The 15,726-nt window shown below is 38.5% G+C and overlaps 1 protein-coding gene and 1 long non-coding RNA gene across 2 annotated transcripts in view; one reads left to right on the forward strand and one right to left on the reverse strand.

The window, feature by feature from the left end:
- Window positions 1–5,651: 5,651 nt before the first annotated feature.
- The window catches only part of camkmt (calmodulin-lysine N-methyltransferase), a 103,166-nt gene continuing 93,091 nt past the window's right edge, over window positions 5,652–15,726 (reverse strand). The window contains exons 10-11 of the mRNA XM_081351149.1: window positions 14,190–14,321; window positions 5,652–7,255 (exon numbers count right to left, since the gene is read on the reverse strand). Of these exons, the coding sequence (XP_081207275.1) occupies window positions 7,163–7,255; window positions 14,190–14,321 (225 nt within the window). The 3' untranslated portion in view covers window positions 5,652–7,162. The remainder of the gene's footprint in view (window positions 7,256–14,189; window positions 14,322–15,726) is intronic.
- Window positions 10,909–15,726, forward strand: part of LOC308681870 — a 12,342-nt gene continuing 7,524 nt past the window's right edge. The window contains exons 1-2 of the long non-coding RNA XR_014029080.1: window positions 10,909–11,398; window positions 12,747–12,931. This is a non-coding gene — a long non-coding RNA (uncharacterized lncRNA). The remainder of the gene's footprint in view (window positions 11,399–12,746; window positions 12,932–15,726) is intronic.

A 15,726-nucleotide genomic window follows, 5' to 3' on the forward strand; every position in this document is an offset into this window, starting at 1 on the left:
TTCTCAGTGATCAAGCATTAGTAAATTTTGACTATATTTATTTCAGAAGCATTCTGGCTGTAGACCAGTGTAATACTAATAAAGATGATAATAATAATAATAATAATAATAATAATAATAATAGAGAACAATGATTAATGGGAAAATTATTGTACTGAAATAGCTTTGAATGAGAACTTGGACATTCAAATTCTGAGAAAATTTGTAGAGATCTGCATGCAAAGATTTCATGGAGGCGGAGTTATGCAATAGATTTTCAGGAAGAGCACAGTGTGACAGGCAAAAAAAAAAAAAATCAGCTCTACTCTTGTTGAGAGTGGGTTGACGTTATCAATTTGAAAAGCGGTGGGAACCCAATTAACAGCATCAAACACCTAATTAGCATGAGCTGTGTGAGTTAAACTGCAATAAGACCTGGCTATATTTTATGAGTTAAGTCTGGATACATTTTCTGTAATCCGAGCTTCGAAGTGTGGCGTAATCTGCTTAGAAAAATACCCAAGCAGAAATTCATATGCCAGACAAAGGGCTCGGATTCAGGATAACATTACAACCTTCTGACTTATACAGCCAACAACAGCTGCAATATAATAAAATGACATAGGCCTATATCTTGGACAAAATTGTAGTCATTTTTTTTCTGTTTGGTTAAAAAATGAAAGCTGAGATAAGAATTTGAAAATATATTTTTTATATAAAATGCAATTACAGTCCAATTTGAATTTAAGGCAAGTGCTGTGCCAAAAAGTAGAAAAGAAAAACACTCTGCAGGCTCTGAACTGAGTCTTCATATGGGACCAAGTACCGTCAAGCGTGAATCAAGCCTACACCACAAACAAAGGCTCACATAACAAACTAAAACTCCAGCAAGGGAGCTAAGTAAAGCGTATTTACAGTGTTGAATTAAGCAACAGCTTAATCCCTGTAAAGTCCACTCAAATATACAAAATTATACTTCCTGGAAATAAATGCATGCAAAAGTGTGTTCAAGTATGATACACATGTTGAACAAGGGCTATGCATTATATTGTTTTTTATTTTATTTTTTTAGAAAATATATGAATTATGACCCAGTATACGTTGTCAGAGGAACAAGTCGAGATTTCAAAAATGCGTCTCTGTATATATAGATTTTACTGTATGTGCGTCTGTCTGCGGGTAAGTGGTGCACATTGCTGCTTCATTGACCTCTAGAAAAGAAACTGACCCTCTTCATGCTTAGCAAGCCACTTGTGAGAGGAAGAAGCTTGTTGACCAATCGCTGCAGCTGAAAGAGATGAGACCGCTTTTGAGGCGTTCACATAGTCACCTTGACGACCAAAAGAAGCCAAAAGAACTTCATAGCACCAAATCCAGTTCAGGTTGTATATAATGAAACAAAATGTCCATTTAGGACACACACACACACGGCCAACAGGAGCCGTTGTGTGTGTGTGTGTGTGATGCTAAAAGAAGCTCTGTCAAAACTGCCCACCCTCTTCTTCATGTAGACTGCATACTAATTCAACATTATGTGCCACCAATCAACTCCACTGAGTGCATTCACTTTCACAAAGCCTCTACCTCTTGAGCGCTTTGGATCTTTTCCAAAAGGCTTAATGTCAAATCCAGGTGGAGGATAGGATAAGTCAGTTTGATGGAGAGCTGGCTTTTTCAGACTACTCTTTCATACGGCCACTTTCTCAATAAACGGAGCCAAGAGGTCTCTCTCATTGTGCGGCATCAAGATCCAGTTTAGATTTAGCTTAGCATTATAGCAGCATGTTCAAACACAGCAATCTGCGAACCATTACACGCTGCACATATGCTATTTGCTTTGTTATCAGAGAGGTAACAGTGAGCTCTAGGATATGCATTGATTTTTCGAAGCAATTTTTCTGATTCATTCACAGCTTCGAACCACACAGTCATGGTACGTAGGCATTCGGTCGTTCTGAATAGTACAATTTCCTCTACCGGAGGGCAGGAGGAAAAGGTGTAACTGACTGATTTCTTTTATTCATAAGGCTGCATGTCAGTAAATTCATCACAGAAATTTATTCAGGTGAACAATGCTAAAATCAAAATGTTCCTGGAACATTCGCGGAGATACAAGATTTAAAGTGGCACCACGTCGCAGAGATGCCGGTGCTCAGAAACAGGCCGAAGGGTCCACGCTTATTTTGACTTCACTTAGCATTTGGGCTCTCTCTCTGCAGAGAGGGTGGAAATGAAAAGGTAATCCAGGCCCCACAGGGCCGGTAGCAGGTGTTGGAGGGGAAAGCATTCCAACTCCTGCTGCTAACACACTCAATGGCTCTCAGTGGAGAAAATGCTTTCAGGAACTGTGCACTCACTTCCCTTGATTTACTCTGCCCGTTAGAGGGAAACCTTTTTAAAGCCCAACTGCGGAATTAAGGACAGATACTTTAAAATCTACTTCTTCAATAAAGCAACACACCAAAGCCAAACCACCTTTCTGAAGGAGAGGAATTTTATGAGGGGACCTTTTATCGGTTTTAAACTCAAGGTCAGACGATGTGGTTGGTCAGAATTTGGGATGTGAAAACAGCAATATAATGTCTACAAAGTGCAAGCGGCACATTAGAGAGTTTGCCATTTAATAAACTTATCAAAGCATTCATATCCCAGTCTTCACACAGACAATACATTCAATAAAATACCAGTAAGAGCAAGGACAGATTAGGCTCCTGCAAGGCCACCATCCAAATACAAATTCAATTTGGCATGAAATTTATCAGTTTTCTAAATGCATATAATGACAAGTATTGTGAATAATTCAGCCATGAATTCAGTAATTCTTCCTTTGACATTTTAATGTTTAATTAAAATGTCACAAGTGGATCTTCCGGTAAAACAACAGACTTCTCACTGGTGACGCTGCAGGACTTCTCCAATCATTGAGTCAATCTGCAACTTTTATTTCTTTTTCTGAGAATCTGTTACACTCAGATGTATGTCACAATAAAGAAGAAAAGATGTTGCTACTTTATTTTTTTCAATAATACAATGTTCAGCCCGTAAACTGAAACTTTGTATTTTTTAGCGAATACAACTTCATTTTTAAAAAAAGTTTGCTGTATATTCATAGCCATTTTGTATTGATTGGATGATTTAATTATGTGATTTTTCACTGTTCCATTTGCCATGTCTTGTTTCAGGGTGTCAGGCCAGAGCGGCCCTCACAGCACAAGGCCCGAGCCATAATCCATCCTTAAGATGAGAAAACATGCTCACCTGAAACAGCTCATCATTGTCAGTTCACCTGCTTTTGCCCAGACGCTGCCAACTGCCTCAGGGAGACTGGCACAACCAAGTGAGCATGATCCATTCAACAACAGCATGGCATCTATCCGAGGAAGGGACACCAAATCGAACTGAAAATGATCACATTTTATTCATTAAATCATTGTCTCATGTGCCCTCACAATTGCACCACAAAAACAATTGTTATATATTTTAGTAATTGATATGGGGAATATGGAATATGTCAGAATTTACCATTACATTAATAAACTTGATAATAAACATTCATAAAACAGTACACATTTTTAAATATCTTATTTTAAATTCTTGCAATAATCTTATGAGTAGGCTAGTTGCAGCCTGCCAGTATATTATAATATTGATGATATTAGCATTTAGCATACATTTAAAAAATAAAGAAATACACTTTTAAGAATAAAATTATAATTTTAGTAACACCTCACAGTAAAATACAATTTGTTAACATCAGCTGATACATTAGGTATCATAAACTAAAAACATGAAGAACGTTTACAGAATTTATTCTTTATGAATCTAGATGACTTAATTTATAAATATATTATTGTTTATTGTTAATTCATGCTTCTTCATGATACATTGTTCATTTTTACAACAGATTTATATGTACTGATTAACATTAATCGAGGTTAATAAATGCTTTAAGAGTAATGCTAATTGTTAGTTCATAATGCCCGAATACATTAACTAACGTTAACCAAATGAACCCTATGGTAAAATGTTACCATCATTTTCATATACAACCAATATCTTACTCTAAAATATCCAATTTGGTTCCTAAAGCACTACAAAACAGCAAACAATGTACTTTAGACTGACAACAAGCCAAACTACAGGTTACAGGCATGCACTGCCTTTTAATAACTACCTTTTTCCTCTTTTTCACTCTCTTGCTCCACTTACAGAGTATCTGGACTCTCTCTCTCTCTGTCCCTCTGCATCTTGACACAGCACACTGAGCTTAATCGCACATAATTGGGTGGGAGGGACAGTGGGCCGGCCCAGGCTTTGTGTGCAAAGGGCAAGTGGTCAAGTTAATGGAGCCCTTGTAGTGAACAGGGAGCTCTCTCCCTCTACTGGGACAGAGGGAGGGGACAACGGACCTCTTTCAAATCTCAAAAGACAGAGTTGGGTTCCTTTTTACCCCTCCCCCTCTCCCCTCTCTCTTTTCCATAGACTGACTGACAGGATTAGCTGCATAGCGACTCTACAGCTGAGCTTCAGTTGGCTATCAGAGCATGGGAAATGAAGAGGCCTAGAGTGACAGTCAAACTGTGAACTGAGGCACATGTGAGGCCATCCGCCAGTACAGGGACTCTGCAGGACATACAGTCAGGTCCAGAAGTGAGACCACCAGCGGAAATGCTAACTTAAAGGGATAGTTCACTTAAAAATAAAAATGTGCTGTTAATTTACTCACCCTCTTTTTTCTTCAGTTGAACGGTAAGGAAGATTTTGAGCTGAAACCTTGGAGATTCATATAATGCAAGTCAATGGCTACCATCACTTTGAGAGTCAAAGAAACATGTACAGACTAAATAAAATTAATAGCCATGCTTATGATGATACATTGAGGTCTTATGAAGCGAAATGATCGGCCTGTGCAAGAAACTAAACATTTTTAACATCATTATTACCTGTGATCCACAGGAAGTCTTGAGCGCAACGTATCCCTTTAATACAAACGGTTTCATATCAAATAAATTAGTAGCATAACAATATGAGTGAAAATTGTATTTATTGAAACTAATTTGATCAGGGTTTGGTCAAAAATGGAACAAAATTGGTCCAAAAATGTGCTAAATATTAGTGATAGATATATTTCACTCTTATTTCTTTTTTTTTTTTTACATCATAACTTAAAAACATTGCTAAAACTAACCTAAAACTAATTTCCAGATTTTAATGAAACACACACACATTACACTGTACAAACTGTATATTATATAATCCTAAACCTACCATCACACAAAACTTTCAGCATTTTTACATTTTTTAAAAAGCCATTAATTACTTTATTTTTAGTACCAGTTTTACAAATGAGGACATCCCCCAAAGGGAGGTTTTTGGAGATTTTGGTCACTTTTGGGTACAAATTTCCCCCCAAAATATAGTTAAGGAGGTACACACACACACACACACACACACACACACACACACACACACACACACACACACACACACACACACACACTTTTGGCCTCAAACATTTGACCAAACAAACAAAAAACAATTCGAATATTTGATTTGTACAATTACTGCATTAAAAACAATGAACAAATGTGGGCATTCATTATTATAACCATGAGACTTCACACCACAAATCAATTATTCTGTGATACAAAAAAATGACCAGAACACAGAAGGATTCAAAACAATGATTTAATCACAGTCGTTACAAGCACCTGCAGTGCCAGCGAGAAACAATCACTTTGGACTCGTCTGTGTTTTGTACAAATGTAATCACAGTGCAGAAGCGCACAGCCCTGAACAATTCACAACCAACCAAAGAGCTCTGAACGAGGAGTCACCAGCTCACCACCAGGAGAAAACAACAGTGGGAAAAAAGAATAAATATAATAAAATCAACCAACAGATTTATATATACCAAACCATAACTTTTGTATACAGGAACAACAAAATAATGTCGTTTTTTTTATTAATTGTCTCCATTAAGAAAATTTTGACTTAAAGGTATAGTTCAATTCCAAACCTGTATTAATTTTCATTCATAACATAAACGTAAAAAGTTTAGTAGAATGTTCAAAAACATTTCCCCATACAATGAATGATGGTGAACAGAGGCTGACAAGTTCCAAAAAAGGCACCATAAAAACATCACACAACTTTCAAGCTATTTTCCAAGTCCCCTTAAGCCGTCGTGTGCAGAAAAGTCTGAAATTGAAATTGAAAATGCTCTGGAAATCTTGCTTGACACTCACGGTCACCATTCACCTTTATTGTATGGAAAAGAGCAGTTTGGACATTCTGCTTCAAATAACCCATTTTTTATTCTAACAAAGGTTAAAATAAAATAAAACGGATTTCAAAAGACATGAGGGTGAGTGAGTGAGCAAACAGTGACAATTATCTCTTTAATGAGGCCATTAGTCTAGCGTTGCACATTGAGTGCTCTCGAATCATGGAGAACACTGCTGCGGGTCTTACCGGTGGTAGTGTGACGCTGTCAAGACATCAAGTCAGCCTTAGTATGGCCTAATCTGTCATATCTTGTCAGTTCTTCGATAAAAAAATGCCAGGTGAGAGCATTTCACAGTGAAGCAAATAACATTCAGCGCAGCAGCATCCATCTCAACCCTTCATAACCTTTGGTGTCAGAATGAAGCTTTGAGTGGAGATACCGAATCAGTAGCTAACGACGAACCGAGAGCTGGTGTCATTATGATAACAAGATCTCATGATGGAGACGACCCTACGGCCTCATTTACGTCTTTGTAAAGAGGCGAAGATAGTCCTGCAAACCTGATTAGCTGTATCAGCCTCCAAAGTGTAATTCATAGATTCTAAATGTTCTGCCCTGAAACATCATCTCTGATATCACGCATACTCGAACGAGTTCATCTGAGCGTCACATCCGCAGTGTCTGTAGGACGAGAGGGAGGGATGTGTTCTCCATTCCCATTTAACACGTTTCACACTGTTATTGCACAGTAAACAGGTCAAGCACACGCACACATGGCAACTCATCTACACAGTCTGTTTTCAAAGCACACACACAAGTGGTAGTTAAAAAAGGTATTTGAGGAGTGTGATAAGGAGTGTGCGCACACGCACAAGAGGTGAGGACACAGTGGCAAAGCCGGGGTGGGCGGTACAGAAAGGCAGCCTGGCATGAGATGGCATTGCCCAGCTCAGATCAGATCAGGGCTGGACTGGACCCGTGAGTGAGAGTGAGGAGAAGAGGATAGTGGATGTTCTCATCGTACACCTCCTTTCCCTCTCTCTGCATCTGGAAAACAAGATGCAAACGTTTAGGAAGTTGGGGAAAAGGCGGTACAAATGACGTCACTGAATCAATAACTCACATGTTTGGATTGTTTCACAGTATTTATATAAACTAATGAATAATAGTACTATGTAAATATCTGGGCCGATGACATGACACAGTCTATTCATTTTTTAATTAAAAAATTAAACACACAGTGACTTGAAAACACAACTAAATGACAAGCATATTTTTAATTTCTGAATTAAAAATCTTTTTGCCAGGTATGTCAGTGATTCTTTTAATGAGGCATTTTTATGTTATGATACCAGGACAGATCTGATATCATAAATAAATGGCTCATTAAAAAAATTGCATTCCTGAAAACAAAACCTTTTTAATTAGCTTGGCATATTTCATGATCATTTCTCACAAAAAGTATTTCGACAAAATAGATTTGGAATAATATTAGAAAGCAGGGAAGCAAAATCATGAGGTGTGACCTACATGCAAAAACGTGCAGAAAAAACAGGAAGTGATATGACCTTCATGACGATGTTACAATTCAATGCCTCTTAAAATGATCAGATATTTTGACGGTTTAATGACATGGCAAGGTAAGTTCAGGAAGTAAAATGTCATGTGGTGCGACTATCCAACTGTGTTATTTTAGTATTGTATATTTAATATTATAGTATTTATTCATATTTCGAATTGGCTTTTATTTTTATATTTTAATTTGAAACTTTTTGTAATTTGTAATTAACGTTATTTGTGCTTTTGTCATGTTTAATCGTTTTTTTAAATATATATATATATATATATATAATGTCAGTTTTAATTTTAGCACTTCAACCTAAAAAGTTTCATTCAAAAGATTGTTGTGGCAACTAACTGAAACAAGTCAGGGTTAAGATTAGATTATTCTAGATATCATCCAATATTTATATTTTATTTTATTTCAGCATTACAACACTGTTACCCCAAAACTTTATATTTATGAATTAATGATTCATGATAATTTCATTATCCAAAACTCATAAAAAATAATTATTGTAAAGTATTTTTAAAAATATATTTTGTATTTTGAAAAAAATATATTTAAATACTTCTTTTTTAAATAGTAAAGATTTGGGTTGATTGGGTCAGCACAAATGTTCAAAAAGAAACCTACTCTTTGACACATTAGAGGAAGAACATTTTATTTCATTTTAAATAGAGTTTCTGGGATATGCCCTTCACTCTTCGGATATGCACTGCTAGAACTCCCTTTAACAAACAAGGACAAGTGGCAAGATTCCCACTAGCTGCTTCATAATGGCCCGCTTAGAGTAGAGGTGTCTGCAAAGTGAATGTCAGGCAGCTCTTGCTGCACAATCTGCCCTGTGGGTCTGCTTTTCTGCCAGCGTCTGAACTCTAGAGTTGTGGCAGTACACTCAGTGCGCTGCCAGTCTCTTCTGCCCCGGAGCGCAGCCCTGTCCCAAACAATCAGACACTCCGACAGCACTTAGAAATACAAACATGCAGTTCATTTATGAAAATAAGACCCCTCCAAACAGCAAACACAGCTGACGTGCATGTATACTTTTCAGAGCGACTAAAATGTGCTGGAGAAGCGCAGAGTAGGTCACATACACAATCACTACCACAACTTTGTTATTATATTTGTGGGGTATTTTTAGATACAGAACACACCAAACCATCCGTCGTGTTATATCATTCCCATGTGAAATTAAAAGGCTTTTTCAGGCAGGGTGAAAACGTAGTGTCTAAACATTCTCCATTGGGTACAAGCAGAGAATAAACCATTACAAATGAACGTAAAATCTGTATAAACACCACTTGGATATTCCCACGTGGACACACTCTCTCATTCTGTCTTACTCTAACATTCACCTCATCCTCTCTGTGGCTTGAGATAAAATAAAAACAGATGCCCTTCATGTGCGTTATCTCTCTCTCCACCCCTCGACACAGCAGCCAATGTTTGAACCCGCGACCTCTCTGTAATCGGGGCAGCCAGCCGACCAACACTAAGCCCAATGCGGAGACCAACACATTCACACCAAGCCAGACAAGTGAGAGTGCAGGGCAATAGAGGGTGTGTTCAAATCACATGACGGTACCCTGCAAAGTAGACTTCAAACCATAGGGAGCATAAATGTTTAGTCCAAAGGGAAACAAGTGCACATTGATATATCACATGATTTAGAGAGGGACATTTTCCCATTAGTCATTGCACACCATCTTAGTACTATATGAAATGTTTTTATTGAGCTTAAAGGGATAGTTCACCCAAAAATAAAAATTCTGTCATCATTTAATGGTACTTACCCTTATGTTGTTCTAAACCTGTATGAGTTTCTTTCTTCTGTTGAACACAAAAGAAGATATTTTGAAGAATGTTGGTATCCAGACAGCAATTTACTTTTTTTTTTCCTACTATGGAAGTCAATGGCTACCGTCAACTATCTGGATACCAACATTCTTCAAAATATCTTCTTTTGTGTTCAACAGAAGAGAGAAAAGTAAATGATGAAGACAGATCTTTCATTTGTGGGTGAACTATCCCTTTAATTCACCATAGGCTTTTACACAGTTGCAGGTATATAAATATCACAAAATATTATAGAAGATATATACTGTAAAATTAACAAATCACATTTATTAACATTTTTATTACAATTATATTTGAGGATAATGAACTATATTAATTTTAAATATTTTTTTATATATATAAATGTATATTTAAATATTAAACAGTGATTTATTCTCACTACACACTCTACCGTTCAAAAGTTTGGGGTTGGTAAGATTTTTTAAAATGTTTTTGAAAGAAGTCTCGTATGATCACCAAGGCTGTATTAATTGGATCAAAAACATATTAAAACAATAATATTGTGAAAGATTATTACAGTTTAAAATAACTGCTAATATATTTTAAATTATAATTTATTTTTGTGAAGGCAAAGCTGAATTTTCAGCATCATAACTCCAGTCTTCAGAGTCACATGATCCTTCAGAAATCATTCTAATGCTGATTTGCTGCTCAAGAAATGTCTTATTATCAACAACATTTTTATGGAAACCGCATATATGCTGTTGTTCATGTTTATTGTCATTGCAATATTGTTGTCTACAGATATCCCCTTTTCAGAATCACTGTGTAGGGACCCTGTGAATTATAACACAGCTAGAGAGTGTGCACATGGAAGTTAGGATTGAGAAACAGAGAGAGAGAGAGAGAGAGAGAGAGAGAGAGAGAGAGAGAGAGAGAGAGAGAGAGAGAGAGAGAGAGAGAGAGAGAGAGAGAGAGAGAGAGAGAGAGAGAGAGAGAGAGAGAGAGAGAGACCAGAGGGAAAGTGAGCGGACGAGAGAGGGAGCAATAAAAGTGTTAGAGAGTGATATAGCAAAGAAGCTTAGAAAGCGAGGAAGAGAGAGAGAGGAAGGAGAAAAAGGCAGCGAGCTTGCAAAGGTGAAAAGTTTAACAAGCAAAGCTGTTCCTCCTGATCACAGGCTGCTAATCAGCTTCATGGGTGGCTGGATAAATCGGCTCCTACTTTTTAATCGCGCGGCTGCCAAGATGCAAGTCATTTATTTTATTGCTGCTTTTCCCTCCCTCTCCTCTTTCCCCCTCAGCCTGCTTTCTGCAACAAGGAGAGCGAGAGGCGTTCTTTAGAAAGCACGGGATGAAACGGACAACCGGATGCTCGCTCTACAGGCTCCAGAAATGGATAGATTTGGGTGTTGAACGCGCAAGAGAGCAGATACGACCAGACAGACAGCTGGAAGTTGGGGAGGATGTAGAGAGATTAAGTTAATATGTGTATGTATATGTGTGGGTGTGGACGGGGGATGTCTGAATTAAAATTCATGACTCCCTTCACAACCATTTGAGTAACAAGATTAAGATGGCCGAGTAGAAAATAGCTGCATTATCAGGCGGCTTGCAGTCCTCCAGCTGCTGGTGCTCTATTCCAGAACAGTGGGGATAAGAGGATAACACACAGCCCCCTCGCCACGTCCCCAAACCGCTGAGAGCCCCATCCGCGGCCGGCCCGGCCTGCACACACGGGAGGGAGGAGATTTAGGGTCTTAAAGGAAACACTTCAATCTCCAAGACATCAGAGGCTGGCTGGAGGTGAGGAGCGACAGACGACCGTACGTGTAAGTCCGGGAGGGGCCCGTAGACGCTGCTATAATAGAACGCTGTGATTTGGGATTCTGAAGGAGGTGGGGCATGTGATCCATTGTCTGCCGTGCGTTTCTTTGTGCGCTTCTTTCCGTACGTTCTAACCCAACGCGCACTCGCAGGGGGCAGGGTGTTCATCAGAAGATAAGAAAGAGGAATTAATCACTTTGAGATATGATGAGGGCACTTCAGCTCGCCCCTCATATCACACACACAGCTGCGTGAACTGACGACAAACCGAGAGTAAAGACGCGAACAGGGGGGACTCTTGACTCAGCTATCTCGGCCCCTCGCTGCTCATGTCATTATCCGCACAGAAACACAGTAGGTGGTCTGGCTCAAAATGATCCCGTTAGACTTCAGGTGCATCGGGGCAACACAATGACAAGTTGACTGCATTAGCTAGTTAGGTGTGTGCAAATGGGCAAGGGTGACACCGCTTTTTCTCATCTTTTTACAATACTTAAAGGTGCGATTTCACACGTTTCGCTGAAGACGTCCACCGCCAGTAGCTTCAAGCGCATGGCCTCTCTGCAAACCTGCAGTGGTTCACAGGCAGAGAGGATTGATCCAGTTGGCTGAAAATAAAATCACAGCTCGTTCATTTAACTCTTTTGTGACGTTTAACAGGGGTTGGGCAAAATTCAGAATTTTAAGAATGGGATCCCCTTCAGTTTATGCGTGTGAATTGGAATTGAGTCGGCCACACCCTACAGGACGCTGAATTGAAATCTGAATTAGAATTACAGGAAACTGGATTCAAAAATATTCAACAGTGGCATATAGGGAAATTAAGTTTAAGTGAAGTTGTTCTTCTACTGTATCTTGGTCCAAAAAATGAGTTATATTAAAAAATAAAATAAAATAAGTAGGACATAAATTAAGTACAAATTATCCTGTTTGCTCCTTCAAATCATATTCAATTCAATTTCAGGAACTTTACTATTTCTGCTGTTTTACTAATATAATTTACTATTTCTATTGATTTATGTAGCAAAGGTAAAAGTAATTGGTTGCTATGCTTTTATGGCATCACAATGTTTGTTAATTGTTTCGCTTGACTCTGATTAAGAACTACTGTACACAAGACAAATGGAAATGGTACTGGTAATTTTCTGTCAGGACATTATTCGTACGTTTAGAGACATTTCTCTCCAAAACACAACACAATGCAATGTGCAATTTAAAGGGGTGGTTGATTATGATTTCACTTTTTTAACTTTAGTTAGTGTGTAATGTTGCTGTTTGAGCATAAACAACATCTGCAAAGTTATGAAGCTCAAAGTTCAAAGCAAAGGTGATTTTTGCCTTTTATCGTGACAGGACAGTAGAGAGTTGACAGGAAGCGAGGTAGGAGAGAGACAGGGGATGGGATCGGGAAAGATCCACGAGCCAGGGCTCGAACTCGGGCCGCCCGAGCGCAACGGCGCTTCATGTCAGCGCGCTGACCACGAAGCCATTGGCGCCAACTAAAGAAATCGTTTTTTAAGGACTACAACAAATGGCTGGTAGGGACTACACAACATTCCTCTAGGGTTAGTGACATCACTAACTCTAAAATATACATAAAACCCACCCCTGGGAACACGATTTATAGATTATCATGACAGAATATGCTAATCAATGACTAGAAGATAACTACACATAAGCTACATAAATTCATCAACTAACCATTCAGCAATGTCCTGTTGCATTCTACATGTTGTCACTTCTTCTTGAGTCTCTCCATCTTTGTTTGACTCCGGTTTGAATATAAACATTGAAATTTTCAGTGCATGTCTGTGTGAGGTAAAATGGCACAAGCTGTTGTAGCTCATTTGCATTTAAAGGGACAGACACAAAAACGGTGCGTTTTTGCTCACCCTCAAAAAGTGACAACTTTAACATGCTATTTAAAAATATCTGTGGGGTATTTTGAGCTAAAACTTCACATACATACACAAAGACTTATTTTACATCTTGTGAAAAGGGCATTATACCACCCCTTTAAATTACAGGTAAAACACCTGTGAAAAATCACAGTACACAAGCCCTATTTTTTACTGCCTTTGTGTACAGGCTTAAAACTTTCCACTTTAGTTACTGTATTAGGTTTGTTCACACATATTAAGAAGAACAAAACACCACAAATCTGCATTTCTGATTCTTTCGCTTTCTCTCCTTCTCCCCATGCAATTGATGTCTCTAAATTCAAGCACTCTTTCCTCAGTAGCCACAACGACCCCTAAGAGTTTTTCTGCTATGTCCATCACTACAGAAGTAAAGTTCCAATCACTCAGCTCTTGAGTCCCGCTGACAGGCCCATTTATGCCTCAGGCATAGGCAGGGCCGCCACTGTTCGGCCTGTGGGGCATAATAGGTCTGCACAGCTTCTTCGGTAACCAAAAATGGCAGCCGTGGCTGTGTTATCGGTGCAAGTTAACCAGCTGGACAGCATTGCTGCTTTGACCTGGGAATGGCATTTGTGCTTTCAGGCAGAGGGAAAGGAGTAGCACCATGCCCCACTCATTTAGGGGTTCTTAGAAAGACAGCTTTTGACTTTTAAGAGTCCATTTTGAGCTTAAGATACATACTCCCTGTTCCTGTTCCTGCTGACATAGCATACTGTACTTCAATGAAACGTTCAAAATACAAATGTACTTCACGGACAAAGGCGGTGGCAAATGCAGACAAACTTCATACTTCGTTTCTCAACTTTTTGACACTTTAAAACACTTAACACACACTCACATACACAATAAAGCCACATATACATACTGCACACACCTTTAGGTGAAGGTCCCACAAGTGTGAGTCGTAGTTGTCATAGCGACACACTCTCAGGCCTGCGCTCTCTCCCAGCCTGCAGAATTCTGCCAGTGTGTCTCCTCTGGTAGGGGCAAATACAAGAGCGGTGCCCTAAAGTGACAAATCACAAACGTGCACAGTGTAGAGATACTTTACTGGTGTTTCACAAAGAACAAATTGTGCATCTGCTAACATCCAATGGTGAATGTAATTTCATCAAGTGCAACATCTTTGTTGATCCATTCTAATCAACCAATCAGATTTGAGGGACAAGTTTACAGTTTATGTCAAGTTTAGGTTTAAAACCAGGGCTAGGTGCTTCTACATCAGTGTTATTCACCTATTATTTACCACTGATTTTCGGAATAAGTAATAGGTTAAGTTAGGTTTCGGACTACATTTTCTAAAAGGAGTGGAATGTTGTCTCATGATCAACAAAATATGGCAGACTTGACAAAATCAAGATGACAAACATCCAATACAAGTAAAAGTAAATGATAATGTATGTTACAAGACCACATCAAAATACATTCTCAATAACCTTATACTGACACTATTTTACCATACAGATGAGTGATTCCTAGACATGGACAGTGAGATCATATAAATAATTAATACTTTACAATAACTAATACTTTACTTTACTTTAATCAACCATACTTTACAATACACTGCACTCCTTTGCTAGGGATTATAGGTCAGAGATGTTTTTGCTAAATCAATGCTCTTGCATACAAACTGCTCTACTACTACTACTACTACTAACAATAACTATTACCATTATTATCATCATTAATATCAGTAGTAGCAGTAATACTAGTAGTATTAAAATACTGTTGTCCTGTTTGAATGTGCAGAAACAACTCTTTGGGGCTTTAAGGGTGTGTTCACGCTTCAAGTTTGGTTCTCTCGGTTCTTTTTGTCTGGACCAAAAAAAAAATTATATATTTATTCCTGGTTCGTCATTTTTAAAACTGAACCTAAAGATACAAAACAAACAAAAAAGGCTTTATTACGTATATTTTGCAACAGAACTTACCAAACATCCGAAACAATGCTGCTTGCTAGGCTAAACGCCCTTGTTGTATGTGCGTACATATGATGATAACTCATGAAGAGCTAATAAAATATATAAAGGAGTCAAAACAGCGGCAGGATATGAAGATCTGCTGCAAGGAGATGGAATTTTCTGATGCCTGTACCAAACTGTAATGGACGACGTAGCTTATATGACAAGAAAAAACAGGTGTGCTCGAGCATTTTGTCCTTTTTAGGGTCGCATCTTGTGACATCATGTCCTGTTTTTGGTTCATTTAGATGTTTTCATTTGGAAGCGGACGGAGACCCATCGTTTCAGGGGTCTCGGTCTGCTTGTTTGGTGTGCACCAAGGTTCGGATGGCAACGTTTGCACTTATTCAAATGAAACACACTAGCAGAGCAACTGCTAATTCGTTTTAATCGAACCGAACCTGCAAAGTGTGAACACACCCTAAAACACTGCTTCGTTTGTATGAA

Source organism: Scardinius erythrophthalmus (genome assembly GCF_964197995.2).
Source record: "Scardinius erythrophthalmus genome assembly, chromosome: 21".
Taxonomy (NCBI): domain Eukaryota; kingdom Metazoa; phylum Chordata; class Actinopteri; order Cypriniformes; family Leuciscidae; genus Scardinius; species Scardinius erythrophthalmus.